General features: G+C 51.5%; 2 protein-coding genes across 2 annotated transcripts; both read right to left on the bottom strand.

The window, feature by feature from the left end:
- Nucleotides 1-326: 326 nt before the first annotated feature.
- LOC139186493 (phospholipase A2, membrane associated) lies at nucleotides 327-6,375 on the bottom strand. The gene is made up of 5 exons (XM_070801065.1): nucleotides 6,308-6,375; nucleotides 4,124-4,173; nucleotides 3,794-3,938; nucleotides 3,435-3,541; nucleotides 327-800 (listed from the first exon to the last, which is right to left on the bottom strand). The coding sequence occupies exons 2-5, from the start codon at nucleotides 4,161-4,163 to the stop codon at nucleotides 658-660; spliced, it is 435 nt and encodes a 144-aa protein (XP_070657166.1). The 5' UTR covers nucleotides 4,164-4,173; nucleotides 6,308-6,375; the 3' UTR covers nucleotides 327-657.
- Nucleotides 6,376-11,598: 5,223 nt separating this feature from the next.
- LOC139186492 (phospholipase A2, membrane associated-like) lies at nucleotides 11,599-17,614 on the bottom strand. The gene is made up of 5 exons (XM_070801063.1): nucleotides 17,569-17,614; nucleotides 15,384-15,433; nucleotides 15,055-15,199; nucleotides 14,696-14,802; nucleotides 11,599-12,072 (listed from the first exon to the last, which is right to left on the bottom strand). The coding sequence occupies exons 2-5, from the start codon at nucleotides 15,421-15,423 to the stop codon at nucleotides 11,930-11,932; spliced, it is 435 nt and encodes a 144-aa protein (XP_070657164.1). The 5' UTR covers nucleotides 15,424-15,433; nucleotides 17,569-17,614; the 3' UTR covers nucleotides 11,599-11,929.
- Between the last annotated feature and the right edge of the window lie 279 nt (nucleotides 17,615-17,893).

The raw sequence follows: 17,893 nt of genomic DNA, 5'->3' as shown, positions 1-17,893 counted from the left end.
AGGCTGGGTTTTGCTTGTGATAATGACAGAGGCAGGCATGTCAGGCCCAGTGCTTATCCGTTATCCCTTTTACTTCTCCAGCAAGCCTGTGCACTGGGTACCGAAGTGACCGCTACTTAGACGAGGTTGCTAAGGCTCAGGGAAGTGGCGGTGGTGGGGCTCTGACTCGGGCAGTCTGACACTGAAGCTTGTGTTTTCAAGTCCTTCCACTTGTACTACCATACGAGTACTAGTGTGTTCTCACACTAGAAGGGCCTGGGGTAGTGTGTGAATGCCTACGCCCAGGTGTGCATGAGCACATACACACACACACACACATGGGCACATAGTTTGCCAAGTGAACTGCTTTATTCAGGAGAGCCAGCCAGGGGTGTAGCTGTGCAGTTAAACATGACTTTGGACTTGAAGAAGAGTGGAAAAGGAGGGGAAATCCTGCTGTCCAAAGAAGCAGAGGAAAGGGGCCGGTAGACACACCCAGACGTTGAGCTTCTCATTCTGGATAGAAGCTTTCTGTCTGGGGAGAGAAGGGCTCCTGGCTGGACTCTAGGGTGGGAGAGGGGTGTTCCTTCATGTGCCAGGGAACATGGCTAGGGTAGGGAGTCGGGCACTAGGGAAGGAAAGAGCGTCTGGCGGTAAGGCTCCCAGGATGAGGGGCCCTCAGCATGCGGGGGCAGCCCCTCGGCACCGAAACTTATTGTAGAAGCGGAGCTTCTTATTGTAGGTCTTCAGGTTTGCTGCGAAGCAATTGGCAGCGATCTTATCACACTGACACACTTGACTCTTGCAGTCATCCGCATCCTCTGAAATCACAATAAATAAATGGAATGATGTTCATTAGTAGTCCATGGATCTTTATGGGAATTCTTGGGGGAAAGACAGCTCCTGTTCTCCCAGGGTTTCTAGTCTGGAACAAGCACGGATGTCCAGGGGTTTCTGACTGTTGGGGAGACAGAACTCCTGCCCTCAGGAAGCCCACACCACATCTCGTGGGACACCAGAAGTCATGCACTGGGATGCTGTGAAGAGCCTTGCTGTTAGACACTGTCTCTTTCTTCTCCCCAGCAGATGTGTTCAGGTGCATAGCCCCTGGCCCCTGGGGTCTGGGAATGGGTCTTGATGGGTGTAAGCCAGTCATGGTCATCCCTGTTTCCTCTGTAGTGATGAGTGTCCGGGGAGCATGTACTCTTGCCCTGACCAATGAGCCACAAGGGAAAGTCTGCTGGACACTTCCAGAAAGGATGAATTTCCTCTCTCAAAAAGAAAGATGTGCAAAAGGAAAGCCATGACTCTTGGAGCCCTAGACTGTGCCTTGGAATCACACTGCCAAAGTGGCAGAGCAGAAGGTTGGGAAAGGACTGGATCCCTGGCAAAACAGCTGAGAAGCTGCCCCCACCCTGGCACTGCCCTCTCCCAGACTCTGTTACAGGAGAGTCAGACTTCCTCACTCTCTGAGCCTCTGTTAGGTGGGCATCTTGTTGCTTGACACCCAGAGCCTGCAAAAGCCACAGAGCCCTGTGGAAGGTCATGATGGGAAGACATGATTTCTGATCTTAGAGACCTCAGGCTGTTGAGGAATAGTCCGTGGGTTTTCAAAATATCACTCATGGGTCAGTAGGTCTGGGGCACTAGGCAATTCCTTCCAGCCACCACCCATCTCTCTCCTCCCCTCCACAGCCAAACTTGCTCCAGAACTTTGTCTACACTCATGACCTCTCTTCATTTCCCACCCACCTTCCAACCCGCTCTAATCTGGCTTTGCCCTCAAAGATCCATGGAAACAACTCCCACTGAGGTCCTCAGTGGTCGTTCTGCCTCTAAACCCAAGAAGCCCGGTCAGCCCTCATCCTAGAGGACCCCTCTGTTAAACCGGCTGCTGTTAATCCTCTCCTCCTGGCCCACTCCTCGGCCTTCTTGTCTCCCCCCTTCCTTCTCTGACTGTCCCTCCTCTGTCTCCTTTCTCGGCCTTTAAACACCAAATGAGTGGGTACCTCCAACTCTCCTCTCTCTGCGGCTGCCTCCTGCATCTGTGTCCAGACCGTCCCTTGAGCTGCGAGTTTTTTCACAAGCAGCCTGCTGCCCATCTCCCTGGATGTTCTGGAAGCTTCCAAACTCAACATGCTCCCCGTGGAACTGCTCCTGCCGTCTCCTACCAGGCCCTCCTCAGTTATACCACCGATGCAGTACTACAGCCAACCAACAACTCCCAGTAACCCTGCCCAATCAACCACCAAGCTCCACTGATTCTATCTCAAAGCTATTTTGACAGGACTTTCCACCTCTTCCATCCTGACCGCCATTGCTATAGGTCAAGTTCTCCCGTCTCTTTTCTGCACGATGGCAATGGCCTTTTCCTGGCTCCCCCTTCTATGTATCTCTTTCCACACTTGGCAAGAGCCTCTGAAATGCAATTCTGGGTTTTAACTCATTTCCTTAAGGACTGTCGAAAGTTATGACCAACCTAGACAGCATATTGAAAAGCAGAGACATTAGTTTGTCAACAAAGGTCCATCTAGTCAAAGCTATGGTTTTTCCAGTGGTCATGTATGGATGTGAGTATTGGACCATAAAGAAAGCTGAGCACCAAAGAATTGATGCTTTTGAATTGTGGTGTTGGAGAAGACTCTTGAGAGTCCCTTGGACTGCAAGGAGATCCAACCAGTCCATCGTAAAGGCGATCAGTCCTGAATATTCATTGGAAAGACTGATGTTGAAGCTGAAACTCCAATACTTTGGCCACCTGATATGAAACACTGACTCATTTGAAAAGACCCTGATGCTGGGAAAGATTGAGGGCAGGAGGAGAAGGGGACAACAGAGGATGAGATGGTTGAATGGCATCACCGACTCAATGGACATGGGTTTGGGTGGACTCTGGGAGTTGGTGATGGACACGGAGGCCTGGTGTGCTGCGGTTCATGGGGTCACAGAGAGTTGGACATGACTGAATGACTGAACGGACTGAATTGAACTGCTTTAGGACAAAAATCTAAGTACAACATGGCCTTGGGAACTTGACCTAGCCCCTTCCCGTCTCTCCAGCATCATCGCTCTTCACTCTGTCTCATCCTCATGTTTCCCTTCTGCCGCCCAGAAAGGCTGCAGTTCCTTCTGGCCCGTTGGACTCTGCTGTGTCCTCTTGTTGGGATGCTTGCAGCTCTCCTTTCCCCTGACTCCTCTCAGCCTTGAAGACTCAGTTTAGGATTCCCCATCTTCAGGGAGCTTCCTTGAACCACAGGCTGCATTCAGAGCCCCGCCAGCTTTCTTACTTCCTGGCGGAGTCTACCGTGTTGTGTGTTGGCTTTCTTTACTTCCCAGGCCACTGTGAGATTCTTGAGGCAGGGACACTGTCCCTGTGTATCTACCTTTGGGCTCAGCACAGTGCCCAGAGGAGAAAATGAGCCAAGGAGGCTGAGAGTTGTCAGCCTGTTTCTTACCACAGACGATTTGGTCCTCTTGATAAGTAACGTTGTATTTCAGGAACTTGGTGCGACACCCGCGACTCTCCAGGTTTTTGTAGCAACAGTCATGTGCCCTGCAACACCTGTGACAAGAGTATGTTCTTGGAGCTGCCTCCCCAGGCTCCAGGGAGCCCAGTGTCCTGTGGTCTCAGGCCTGTGCTCTGGGCAGAGACACCCAGACGTTGGTACAGTCTAGAGCAGAATGTCCAACGGTCTGGCTGCTTTTTCAGCTGGGACTTCCTGGGGTTCTGTGCAAAAGGGATAACAGGAGCTTTCCAGCTCCTGGCCCCCTGTGGGGCCACAAGTGGGCAGAGGGAGGGCTGGGGTGGCCTCACCAGTCTGTTGCATCCTTGGGGGTTCCTCTGCCACGCGTTCCACAGTAGCAGCCATAGAAGCTATAACGGGTCGCAGGTTCCTTTCCAGTCGTGAGCTTGATCATTTTCCGGAAATTCAGCAAATCTCCATGGACCTGCAGCAGGCCTGGAAGGACAGCAGCTGGTGATGGGGCCTGGGACCCTATGAGCTCCTCCCTCTGCCTCTCCCTGCCACCCCTTGGCCCCACTTCTGAGAGAGGGCCAGATGCGGTGGGAAGGGAAGCTGGGGGAGGAGGGTGCCTCCCTCCGGGGCTGGGCCCCCTGTGGCCAGAGGTCAGGGTCAACTCTTACCGATGGCCATGATCACTGCCAGCAGCAGGAGGGTCTTCATGCTGAGGGTTCTATGGGGAGAGATACAGACAGACCAGCCTAGATCCTCTCACAGGCGGTCCAGCCTCTGCCCCGGTCCCTGCTGTCCTGTTCACATTCAACGATCTTGATGAAGAGAGTCTTTAAAGGAGATCGCAGACACGCTCTTCCATTCCAGGCGGGTCCAGCTTGACTGCCTTCATTGGGCATGCTGGACGCGTGCAGGGGGCACCTCCCAGCTTTGTTACATGACTCGCTGGGCGAGACCACCTCTCCCCTGTGGTACGCTGCTGAGACCTCCGTGCTCCTCACCCTCCTGAGAGTTCCGGGGAGGCTGTGACCAGGCCATCCCACCAAACTGGGAGACCCAGAGGTCGTAGGCTGTGTGTCCCCCAGTGTACATAGCTTACTCACCCCCACACTGGAGTCAAGGCTTGGGAATTCTGCTCATGGGGTCCGATCCGCAGTGTTTTTCTACAGAACTAAAGCAGCACCATCTCTTTCACCCTTACACTTGTACACAGAACACACACCTACTCATGCACACATGCGTGTGTACACACACACACACACACTGTGCTCATCTACTGGTGTGGACTTCATTTCACACAATATAATCACGTTCCCGCACAACACACCTGTGCACAGACCCCCTCCTATCATACCAAACCAGGCACGTGCAGGCTTGTGCTCATGGGTGCCTGCGTGTGCACACACACACATGTGCACACACACAGGACACAGCCACTCGTCAAGGCGGGCAATCATCAGGGCCTGAGTATTCATTTCTGGCTATGGACTTCTCAGAGGATCTCAGGTTGACTTCTCACAGTGACTGCCTTGTCTATTCTGAACTCCAGTTAAACAGCTGAGCCCTCAAGGAGTTTGGGGTTTGGTGGGATAGGGGATGGGGTGCGGATACCGCCAGTTACTGGACTAAGAGTTTGGCATGCCTCAGCCCCTGAGCAATACTCTTTTTTCTTCTTATCGACTGGCAGGACAGAGCTGAGGATAGAAAAAAGCTATGTGCCATTAGCCGATGCCAAAATTTTAAAATACTTTGTCATCTTTCCAATGGGTTTCACTCCTAAGTGAATAAATTCCCATAATAGAGTCTGGGTGTGACCTTCCTGAACCCACTTCCAGGAGAGGGCAATGGCCATCTGCTGTTGAACAAGTTTTTTTTTTTTTTTTTTTTTAATATGCTATTTGGGAATTAAAAAAAAGGGCATTTACTGGTATTCGTTCATTCCATAAACCTGCCATTCACAGGAAGTACATTCTAAGCCTCAGCGAAGTCTCAGGAATCATGGAAACCTCTCAGGAGGTGGTGAGAACTTGTCTAGCAGAAAGAGGACCGCAGGGGGCAGATGGTCCCTTTTTTAGATTCAAGGCAGCGTTTCTAGCTTCTCTTCTTGCTCCTCTTTCTTCTCCTCTCCTCCCCACCCCCATCTGGAAGAAGCCAGAGACTGTCCTGGCATTTCCCCCCCACCCCGAAACTGCTGCCACCTCATGCCCAGGGCTTGCCTGTTTGGAGACGGGGCTGACTGCTCTCTCTTCCTCACCCTCAGGGAGACAGTGATTCTAGTTTTCATTTCGAAAACAGATGCCCTTTTCCTGCCCTCTAACACTGCTAAGAATTTGGCCCCCATAACGTTCAGTTAACACTCCAATACACATCCCCCAATGCCAGTGTGCCAAAGCTATGGTGCCCATCCCCATTCAGCCTGCTCCCCTGACATTCTCTGGGTCCCCGTCCAGGTTAGACCCAGGAGACTGAATCTGGCCAGAGATGCCCACTGCCAGGCTGCAATGAGGTGGAAACCATATGCGTTGCCTCAGTCTTTCTCCTCCCCTCCTGGCGGAACCAGAGATGGAGGCAGCTGGGATCCCTCAGTCACGGGAGAACACCTGTTGGAGAGAGTTCTGCACACCCTCAGTGGTCTTTGCCTGGGCGAGTAATACGAGTTGGTTGTGTTAAGCCGCTGATCGTTGAGATCAGTTGCTCACTGATCTCTCACGCACAGCACAACTGTTGCGTGGCAATCTTAACCCCTCAATAACCAGTGTGGTGGCTGGACCAGACAGTAGGGTGGTTACTACTGCAAGAGGCCCTTCAGCAATAATCAGCAGAAAATTTTGAAAGCAAAAAGGTCTGTTACTTACAGGACGTGGAGGTTACGCGGCGTACCTGGGACCCTACAGCAGGTCAGGGGCAGACAGAAAGCTGGAGACCTCGGGTCTGGGGATCCGCTTTTATTGGGGCCGAAGGCGGGGCCGGCGGTTTTGTGTGCTCACCCTTTATTGGTGAGTCTAAACCAATAAGTGACAGTGTAAAGCATGGGAAGAGGAACAGCAGGTGGCCCAAAAGAACCGAATTACCCAAAATCTCCAATACAAAGGCGCCTTAGTGAGGGGAGGCATATGGCCCTGGCAAGGTCACTATAGGCATGTGGCTGGCAAGGTGTTTATTCTAGATACCATCACTGGAGTGGACGCTGGGCAATCAGAGGACATCAGGCGCTTATCAAAGCTTGTCAGGCACTAATTGAGGGTTATCAGGAATTTACTTTACAAAAACCCAAACAAACCCCCCAAACGACTGTTAGGATGTTATGGAACCCAGGTCCCGGCTGCTCACCGCTCAGAAGCCGACAAAGAAGCCAGTTGGGAGAAAGGAAAGCTTGCTTTATTTTGGGTGCTGACATCCTGGTGGTGGGTGGTGCAGAGGGCCTGTCCAAACGCCTGCTCTCCCCACTGGACAATCAGGTGGCACAGAGGGTGGGTGCCTGTCCAAACGCCCACTCTCCCCACTGGACAGTCAGGTGGCACAGAGGGTGGGTGCCTGTCCAAACGCCCGCTCTCCCCACTGGACAGTCAGGTGGCAGGACATCCTTAGACAGGGGAATTCAGTGCTGGTGGTCTAGTCACTAAGTCGTGTCTGACTCTTGTGACCCCAACGACTGTAGCCTGCCCGGCTCCTCTGTCCAAAGGGATTTCCCAGGCAAGAATACTGAAGCGGGTTGCCACTTCTTTCTCCAGAGGGTCTTCCCGACCCAGAGACTGAACCTGGGTCTGCTGCATTGCAGGCTCGTTTCTTTACGGAGTGAGCCACCAGTGAAGCCCAAAAGGCAGAGGGAAGGGGCTACATGCAGAACCAGTACAGTCAGCTCTGACGCTCATCTTGAAACTGGTCATCAGAGAGCTAACCAGTGTCATCTCGATTCTTTTAGGTGCAAGAAATCTTTAGTTCCAGGCTTGGTTGGTTTCCATTTCCGTGAGGACAATTCTCAGAATTGTGGCAGCTGATATCACAGCTAGTCTGGTCGTCAGGTAGCTAACTTCTTCCACCTGGTGGGGATTTCAGTACCTGTACATTAGCGCACAGGAGATGACTCAGAATCTCATCTACAGCCTTGAGGAGGAACTGAAAGTCCTTGGCATGCTTACTGACTACATTATTATTATTTGGTCTCCTTTGACTGCTCTCCTTTCTTTCTTCATGTGCTCACTTCTCTGATTAAACTTCTTCTCTGGCTCAGATTTTTCCACAGACATAAGGCAGGCAGAGGATATAGTGGGGTGAAGACCAGAAGGTCCCGTTTGGGTTCAAGGCTTTACACTACAGTAACCTAACTATACAGACTCACAGCCGACCCAGGCAGCATTCATCTTGAAGATACAGTTTCCTTGAAGAGCTAGACCTGTATTATGGGTTGACTCGTGTTCCCACCACATTCCTACATTGAAGTCCTGACCTCCAGTAAGACCTCAGGATGTGACTGTATTTGGAAAGACGGTCTTTGTGGAGGTGATGAGTTAGGATAAGGTTAGGGAATGGCCACCCACTCCAGTATTCTTGCCTGGAGAATCCCATGGAAAGAGGAGCCTGGTGGGCTACAGTCCATGGGATCACAAAGAGTCTAACACTATTAGGGTGGGCCTAATGCAGATGACTTAGAAGAAGGGAAGGTTGGACACAGACACACATCTTCACTGGGAGAATTCCGCATGAAGGTGAAGGCTGAGAGGAGGTGGGGATGCTTCTACACGCCAAGCAATCCTGAAGATGGCCAGGTCACCACCAGAGCCTGGGGAGAGGAAGGAACAGACCCTCCCCCATAGACCTCAGAAGGAGCCAACCTCACTGGCTCCTTGATCTTAGACTTCTGGGCTCCAGAACTGAGAGAGCAGATATTTCTATTGTTTAAGCTACTCAGTTGGAGGTGTGTGTGCTGTCATTTCAGTGGTGTCCAACTCTTTGGGAGCCCATGAACTGTAGCCCACCAGTCTCCTCTGTCCCTGGGATTCTCCAGGCAAGAATACTGGAGCGGGTTGCCATTCCCTCCTCCAGAGGATCTTCCTGAGCTGGGAACTGAGCCCAGGTCTCTTATGTCTCCGGCACTGGCACGTGGGTTCTTTACCACTGGCACCAGTTTGTGGCACCTGGAGCACTACCCTAGCAAATAATAAAACCTCTGGGCATCTCTGTAGGTCTGTGAAATCTGGGATGTTGGACAAAGAATGCCCCCTGCCATCTCAGTTAAATAGGGAGTGTGCCCATCAAGGCAGCAGCCGCCCCTGACAGTGCTTCCTGGGGGGACTCAGGAGGGAGCAGAAAACTGGCCCCCATAGCAAGGTGCACATCACAGGGGCGACATCCTGAAACCCAGACTCTCGCCTCTTCCCATATACAGAAAAGCACTAAATTCGTTACCTTGAGATGTCTGGTATTTCTTTAGTTGGGAGGACCTTTTGCAGATTGACTACCAAGTTTTCTTTGCTGTTGTTTATTTATTTATTTTTGAAAAACCTCCTATATATCCCGGCTCCTCCCTTACCCCTGAGGACAGTCCTCAGAGCTACTGAGAGACTGTATCTGGGCGGAAGTCCTCAGTAAAGCTCCAAATAAAGCATAATTCTCAACGTTTAGTTTCTACATTTTTTTCCCCATCAACAGGTGTTTGCTCTCATGGCCATTTGTTTCAGGCCTAAATGAAGTTCAGAGGTGATGGGCCAGACCTTGGCCTTTTGATAAGCGCCTCAGCTTCACAACACTGTTGCTTCTATGGCAGGCAGACTGCCCCACCCCGTACATCCTGGGGGCCCCTGGTATCATGTCCAGGTCCCCGCACTCAAGGACTCTGGTGATGTCACACATGCCTCTCCTTTTCCCCATCTTTTCAGGGTTTTCTCCTGAGAATTCAAAGTCCATGGTTTAGCATCTTGTTCAGCCACCTTCATCCAAGAGCTAATTTAAACATTGGGAGCACAGTAGTGAAAAAACAAAAATACTCTCATGAGGCTTACTTTTTAGTGTGGAGAGGCAGACAATGAAACAAAAGCCGTAATGGGTGAATGAGATACAGCTGATCCTTGAAGGACATCGGGGTCAGGGTCACCGAGCTTCTGCACAGTCAGAGATCCGTGCATAGCTTCACAGTGGGCTCTTGTGCCCATGACTCCCCATATGTATGGATTCAACAAAGCACGGATTCTGCATTACTGTAGAGCCTGTTCATTGAAAAAATCCTAGTATACATAGACCTGCACAATTCAAATCCTGTCGTTCAAGAGTCACCTGTGACTTCGAGAATGTGGTCATGGTTGCTGTGAGGAAGGATGGGGGAAGGGACAGTTGGGAGTCTGAGATGGACACGTACACACTGCTGTATTTAAGACGGATAACCAACGAGGACCAGCTGTATAACACACAGAACTCAGCTTAAAGTTATGAGGCTGGACGGGAAGGGAGCTGGGGGTGAACGGGTGCGTGTGTATGTATGGCTGAGACCTTGCACGGCTCACCTGAAACTGTCACAATATTGTTTGTTAATTGGCTATACCCCTGAAGAAAATAAAAGGTTAAAAAAAAATAGAGTCAACTGTGGATTATTAGGTGAAGCAAGAGGGCAAGGGGCAGCAGGGAATCTGAGATGGACATGTACACACTGCTGTATTTAAGACGGATAACCAACGAGGACCTGCTGTATAACACACGGAACTCAGCTTAAAGTTATGAGGCTGGACGGGAAGGGAGCTGGGGGAGAACGGGTGCGTGTGTATGTATGGCTGAGACCTTGCACTGCTCACCTGAAACTGTCACAATATTGTTTGTTAATTGGCTATACCCCTGAAGAAAATAAAAGGTTATAAAAAAATAGAGTCAACTGTGGATTATTAGGTGAAGCAAGAGGGCAAGGGGCAGCAGGGATGCAGAGGTGTGGCGAGGGCGTCACGGGGAAGACGGCTGTTACTTTACAGAGGACAGATGTGCTCACGTGTGACAGTCACCGCTCAGAAAAGGGTCCTTCAACTTTTAATAATCCGAAGAGTCAAGAGTCAGTGGATGTTTCCAATATCAGGATTATGGCTGAACTTTTTCTGTATTCTGTTTCCTAATCTTCCCTTTGTGAGGAAAAAAAATATTCATTACTGTTCTTTAAAAAAAAACACACACAAACACACAACACACCTTCCTATTGGGGAATACATTTACAAGAAAGTTATGTAAGAAAGGAATGAACAGAAGCCTCATTGAAATACAGTCAGGCGATCAGAAGGGGGAGCACTCACATCCTGTAAGGACAGAAGAGCCCAAGAAAGAAGGAAAGACAGACTCTCAGAAAAGACTCAGCCAATGAAAAGACACAGGCTCAGTTTCCTAGAGCCCTTCCCCACTGTACACAGCCAGCGGCTCTGATGACCATTATTAAAGAATTCTGGTCCACGTGGGAATATCTCAGAGGAAGCTAGAAGAAAAAAAAGCAGAAGTAGCATCCAGGTGAAGGTAGGACCAGCTACGTACTTAGTGGGTCCCAGTGCAGAATTAAGTGCAGGATTCCACGTCATGAACAACATTGCTATGGCTGGACAGAGCCGTGGACCAAGCGCAGGGCCCACTGGGGCTGCCTGGGTCACAAGCCAGGAAGCCAGCCCTGGGCGAGGGGACAAATGCCCTGAGAGTCCCACTGGTGGCCAGTGTTACACTGGCCCACCTCTGGGCGGCAACATAGAAGAACGTATCTCACAGGAGGCTCGGACTATAGACCCCAGACGCCAGGAACCACACTTCGGTTTTTGCCCAACAGGCCAGCAGGAGCTGCCCTCACCCAGTGTAGGAGAGGAGGAAGGCTGGGTTTTGCTTGTGATAATGACAGAGGCAGGCATGTCAGGCCCAGTGCTTATCCGTTATCCCTTTTACTTCTCCAGCAAGCCTGTGCACTGGGTACCGAAGTGACCGCTACTTAGACGAGGTTGCTAAGGCTCAGGGAAGTGGCGGTGGTGGGGCTCTGACTCGGGCAGTCTGACACTGAAGCTTGTGTTTTCAAGTCCTTCCACTTGTACTACCATACGAGTACTAGTGTGTTCTCACACTAGAAGGGCCTGGGGCAGTGTGTGAATGCCTACGCCCAGGTGTGCATGAGCACATACACACACACACACACATGGGCACATAGTTTGCCAAGTGAACTGCTTTATTCAGGAGAGCCAGCCAGGGGTGTAGCTGTGCAGTTAAACATGACTTTGGACTTGAAGAAGAGTGGAAAATGAGGGGAATTCCTGCTGTCCAAAGAAGCAGAGGAAAGGAGCCGGTAGACACACCCAGACGTTGAGCTTCTCATTCTGGACGGAAGCTTTCTGTCTGGGGAGAGAAGGACTCCTGGCTGGACTCTAGGGTGGGAGGGGGGTGTTCCTTCATGTGCCAGGGAACATGGCTAGGGTAGGGAGTCGGGCGCTAGGGAAGGAAAGAGCATCTGGCGGTAAGGCTCCCAGGACGAGGGGCCCTCAGCACGCAGGGGCAGCCCCTCGGCACCGAAACTTGTTGTAGAAGCGGAGCGTCTTGTTGTAGGTCTTCAGGTTTGCTGCGAAGCAATTGGCAGCGATCTTATCACACTGACACACTTGACTCTTGCAGTCATCCGCATCCTCTGAAATCACAATAAATAAACGGAATGATGTTCATTAGTAGTCCATGGATCTTTATGGGAATTCTTGGGGGAAAGACAGCTCCTGTTCTCCCAGGGTTTCTAGTCTGGAACAAGCACGGATGTCCAGGTATTTCTGACTGATGGGGAGACAGAACTCCTGCCCTCAGGAAGCCCACACCCCATCTCGTGGGACACCAGAAGTCATGCACTGGGATGCTGTGAAGAGCCTTGCTGTTAGACACTGTCTCTTTCTTCTCCCCAGCAGATGTGTTCAGGTGCATAGCCCCTGGCCCCTGGGGTCTGGGAATGGGTCTTGATGGGTGTAAGCCAGTCATGGTCATCCCTGTTTCCTCTGTAGTGATGAGTGTCCGGGGAGCATGTACTCTTGCCCTGACCAATGAGCCACAAGGGAAAGTCTGCTGGACACTTCCAGAAAGGATGAATTTCCTCTCTCAAAAAGAAAGATGTGCAAAAGGAAAGCCATGACTCTTGGAGCCCTAGACTGTGCCTTGGAATCACACTGCCAAAGTGGCAGAGCAGAAGGTTGGGAAAGGACTGGATCCCTGGCAACACAGCTGAGAAGCTGCCCTCGCCCTGGCACTGTGCTCTCCCAGACTCTGTTACAGGCGAGTCAGACTTCCTCACTCTCTGAGCCTCTGTTAGGTGGGCATCTTTTTGCTTGACACCCAGAGCCTGCTAAAGCCACAGAGCCCTGTGGAAGGTCATGATGGGAAGACATGATTTCTGATCTTAGAGACCTCAGGCTGTTGAGGAATAGTCCGTGGGTTTTCAAAATCTCACTCATGGGTCAGTAGGTCTGGGGCACTAGGCAATTCCTTCCAGCCACCACCCATCTCTCTCCTCCCCTCCACAGCCAAACTTGCTCCAGAACTCATGACCTCTCTTCATTTCCCACCCACCTTCCAACCCGCTCTAATCTGGCTTTGCCCTCACAGATCCATGGAAACAACTCCCACTGAGGTCCTCAGTGGTCGTTCTGCCTCTAAACCCAAGGAGCCTGGTCAGCCCTCATCCTGGAGGACCCCTCTGTTAAACCGGCTGCTGTTAATCCTCTCTTCCTGGCCCACTCCTCGGCCTTCTTGTCTCCTCCCTTCCTTCTCTGACTGTCCCTCCTCTGTCTCCTTTCTCGGCCTTTAAACACCAAATGAGTGGGTACCTCCAACTCTCCTCTCTCTGCGGCCGCCTCCTGCATCTGTGTCCAGACCGTCCCTTGAGCTGTGAGTTTTTTCACAAGCAGCCTGCTGCCCATCTCCCTGGATGTTCTGGAAGTTTCCAAACTCAACATGCTCCCCGTGGAACTGCTCCTGCCGTCTCCTACCAGGCCCTCCTCAGTTATACCACCGATGCAGTACTACAGCCAACCAACAACTCCCAGTAACCCTGCCCAATCAACCACCAAGCTCCACTGATTCTATCTCAAAGCTATTTTGACAGGACTTTCCACCTCTTCCATCCTAACCGCCATTGCTATAGGTCAAGTTCTCCTGTCTCTTTTCTGCACGATGGCAATGGCCTTTTCCTGGCTCCCCCTTCTACGTATCTCTTTCCACACTTGGCAAGAGCCTCTGAAATGCAATTCTGGGTTTTAACTCATTTCCTTAAGGACTGTCGAAAGTTATGACCAACCTAGACAGCATATTGAAAAGCAGAGACATTACTTTGTCAACAAAGGTCCGTCTAGTCAAAGCTATGGTTTTTCCAGTGATCATGTATGGATGTGAGTATTGGACCATAAAGAAAGCTGAGCACCGAAGAATTGATGCTTTTGAATTGTGGTGTTGGAGAAGACTCTTGAGGGTCCCTTGGACTGCAAGGAGAGCCAAACAGTCCATCCTAAAGGCAATCAGTCCTGAATATTCATTGGAAGGACTGATGTTAAAGCTGAAACTCCAATACTTTAGCCACCTGATATGAAACACTGACTGATTTGAAAAGACCCTGATGCTGGGAAAGATTGAGGGCAGGAGGAGAAGGGGACAACAGAGGATGAGATGGTTGAATGGCATCACCGACTCAATGGACATGGGTTTGGGTGGACTCTGGGAGTTGGTGATGGACACGGAGGCCTGGCGTGCTGCAGTTCATGGGGTCACAAAGAGTTGGACATGACTGAATGACTGAACTGACTGAATTGAACTGCTTTAGGACAAAAATCTAAGTACAACATGGCCTTGGGAACTTGACCTAGCCCCTTCCCGTCTCTCCAGCATCATCCCTCTTCACTCCGTCTCATCCTCATGTTTCCCTTCTGCCGCCCAGAAAGGCTGCAGTTCCTTCTGGCCCGTTGGACTCTGCTGTGTCCTCTTGTTGGGATGCTCGCAGCTCTCCTTTCCCCTGACTCCTCTCAGCCTTGAAGACTCAGTTTAGGATTCCCCATCTTCAGGGAGCTTCCTTGAACCACAGGCTGCATTCAGAGCCCCGCCAGCTTTCTTACTTCCTGGCGGAGTCTACCGTGTTGTGTGTTGGCTTTCTTTACTTCCCAGGCCACTGTGAGATTCTTGAGGCAGGGACACTGTCCCTGTGTATCTACCTTTGGGCTCAGCACAGTGCCCAGAGGAGAAAATGAGCCAAGGAGGCTGAGAGTTGTCAGCCTGTTTCTTACCACAGACGATTTGGTCCTCTTGATAAGTAACGTTGTATTTCAGGAACTTGGTGCGACACCCGCGACTCTTCAGGTTTCTGTAGCAACAGTCATGTGCCCTGCAACACCTGTGACAAGAGTATGTTCTTGGAGCTGCCTCCCCAGGCTCCAGGGAGCCCAGTGTCCTGTGGTCTCAGGCCTGTGCTCTGGGCAGAGACACCCAGACGTTGGTACAGTCTAGAGCAGAATGTCCAACGGTCTGGCTGCTTTTTCAGCTGGGACTTCCTGGGGTTCTGTGCAAAAGGGATAACAGGAGCTTTCCAGCTCCTGGCCCCCTGTGGGGCCACAAGTGGGCAGAGGGAGGGCTGGGGTGGCCTCACCAGTCTGTTGCATCCTTGGGGGTTCCTCTGCCACGCGTTCCACAGTAGCAGCCATAGCGTCTATAACTGGTCACAGATTCCTTTCCTGTCGTGAACTCGATCATTTTCCGGAAATTCAGCAAACCTCCATGGACCTGCAGCAGGCCTGGAAGGACAGCAGCTGGTGATGGGGCCTGGGACCCTACGAGCTCCTCCCTTGGCCTCTCCCTGCCACCCCTTGCCCCACTTCTGAGAGAGGGCCAGATGTGGTTGGAAGGGAAGCTGGGGGAGGAGGGTGCCTCCCTCCGGGGCTGGGCCCCCTGTGGCCAGAGGTCAGGGTCAACTCTTACCGATGGCCATGATCACTGCCAGCAGCAGGAGGGTCTTCATGCTGAGGGTTCTGTGGGGAGAAATGCAGACAGACCAGCCTAGATCCTCTAACAGGCAGTCCAGCTTCTGCCCTGGCCCCTGCTGTCCTGCTCACATTCAACGATCTTGATGAAGAGAGTCTTTAAAGGAGATCGCAGACACGCTCTTCCATTCCAGGCGGGTCCAGCTTGACTGCCTTCATTGGGCATGCTGGACGCATGCAGGGGGCACCTCCCAGCTTTGTTACATGACTCGCTGGGCGAGACCACCTCTCCCCTGTGGTACGCTGCTGAGACCTCCGTGCTCCTCACCCTCCTGAGAGTTCCGGGGAGGCTGTGACCAGGCCATCCCACCAAACTGGGAGACCCAGAGGTCGTAGGCTGTGTGTCCCCCAGCGTACGTAGCTTACGCACCCCCACACTGGAGTCAAGGCTTGGGAATTCTGCTCATGGGGTCCAATACGCAGTGTTTTTCTCCAGAACTAAAGCAGCACCATCTCTTTCACCCTTACACTTGTACACAGAACACACACCTACTCATGCACACATGCGTGTGTAGACACACACACTCTGTGCTCATCTACTGGTGTGGACTTCATTCCACACAATATAATCACGTTCCCGCACAACACACCTGTGCACAGACCCCCTCCTATCATACCAAACCAGGCACGTGCAGGCTTGTGCTCATGGGTGCCTGCGTGTGCACACACACACATGTGCACACACACAGGACATAGCCACTCGTCAAGGCGGGCAATCATCAGGGCCTGAGTATTCATTTCTGGCTATGGACTTCTCAGAGTTGCCTTCTCACAGTGACTGCCTTGTCTATTCTGAACTCTAGTTAAACAGCTGAGCCCTCGGGGAGTTTGGGGTTTGGTGGGATAGGGGATGGGGTGGGGATACCACCAGTTACTGGACTAAGAGTTTGGCATGCCTCAGCCCCTAGGCAATCCTCTTTTTTCTTCTTATCGACTGGCAGGACAGAGCTGAGGATAGAAAAAAGCTATGTGCCATTAGCCGATGCCAAAATTTTAAAATACTTTGTCATCTTTCCAATGGGTTTCACTCCTAAGTGAATAAATTCCCATAATAGAGTCTGGGTGTGACCTTCCTGAACCCACTTCCAGGAGAGGGCAATGGCCATCTGCTGTTGAACAAGTTTTTTTTTTTTTTTAATATGCTATTTGGGAATAAAAAACAGGGCATTTACTGGTATTCGTTCATTCCATAAACCTGCCATTCACAGGAAGTACATTCTAAGCCTCAGCGAAGTCTCAGGAATCATGGAAACCTCTCAGGAGGTGGTGAGAACTTGTCCAGCAGGAAGAGGACCACAGGGGGCAGATGGTCCCTTTTTTAGATTCAGGGCAGCATTTCTAGCTTCTCTTCTTGCTCCTCTTTCTTCTCCTCTCCTCCCCATCCCCATCTGGAAGAAGCCAGAGACTGTCCTGGCATTTCCCCCCCACCCCGAAACTGCTGCCACCTCATGCCCAGGGCTTGCCTGTTTGGAGACTGGGCTGACTGCTCTCTCTTCCTCAGCCTCAGGGAGACAGTGATTCTAGTTTTCATTTCGAAAACAGATGCCCTTTTCCTGCCCTCTAACACTGCTAAGAATTTGGCTCCCATAACGTTCAGTTAACACTCCAATACACATCCCCCAATGCCAGTGTGCCAAAGCTATGGTGCCCATCCCCATTCAGCCTGCTCCCCTGACATTCTCTGGGTCCCCGTCCAGGTTAGACCCAGGAGACTGAATCTGGCCAGAATACATGTGGGCATCAATGCTGATGCCCACTGCCAGGCTGCAATGAGGTGGAAACCATATGCATCGCCTCAGCCTTTCTCCTCCCCTCCTGGTGGAACCAGAGACGGAGGCAGCTGGGATCCCTCAGTCACGGGAGGACACCTGTTGGAGAGAGTTCTGCACACCCTCAGTGGTCTTTGCCTGGGCGAGAAATACGAGTTGGTTGTGTTAAGCCGCTGATCGTTGAGATCAGTTGCTCACTGATCTCTCACGCACAGCACAACTGTTGCGTGGCAATCTTAACCCCTCAAAAACCAGTGTGGTGGCTGGACCAGACAGTAGGGTGGTTACTACTGCAAGAGGCCCTTCAGCAATAATCAGCAGAAAAATTTGAAAGCAAAAAGGTCTGTTACTTACAGGATGTGGAGGTTACACGGCGTACCTGGGACCCCACAGCAGGTCAGGGGCAGACAGAAAGCTGGAAACCTCGGGTCTGGGGTTCCGCTTTTATTGGGGCTGAAGGCGGGGCCTGGGGTTTTGTGTGCTCACCCTTTATTGGTGAGTCTAAACCAATAAGTGTCAGTGTAAAGCATGGGAAGAGGAACAGCAGGTGGCCCAAAAGAACCGAATTACCCAAAATCTCCAATACAAAGGCGCCTTAGTGAGGGGAGGCATATGGCCCTGGCAAGGTCACTATAGGCATGTGGCTGGCAAGGTGTTTATTCTAGATACCATCACTGGA

Source organism: Bos indicus, chromosome 2 (assembly GCF_029378745.1).
Source record: "Bos indicus isolate NIAB-ARS_2022 breed Sahiwal x Tharparkar chromosome 2, NIAB-ARS_B.indTharparkar_mat_pri_1.0, whole genome shotgun sequence".
Lineage (NCBI taxonomy): Eukaryota > Metazoa > Chordata > Mammalia > Artiodactyla > Bovidae > Bos > Bos indicus.
This window is presented reverse-complemented; position numbering and strand designations above follow the sequence as displayed.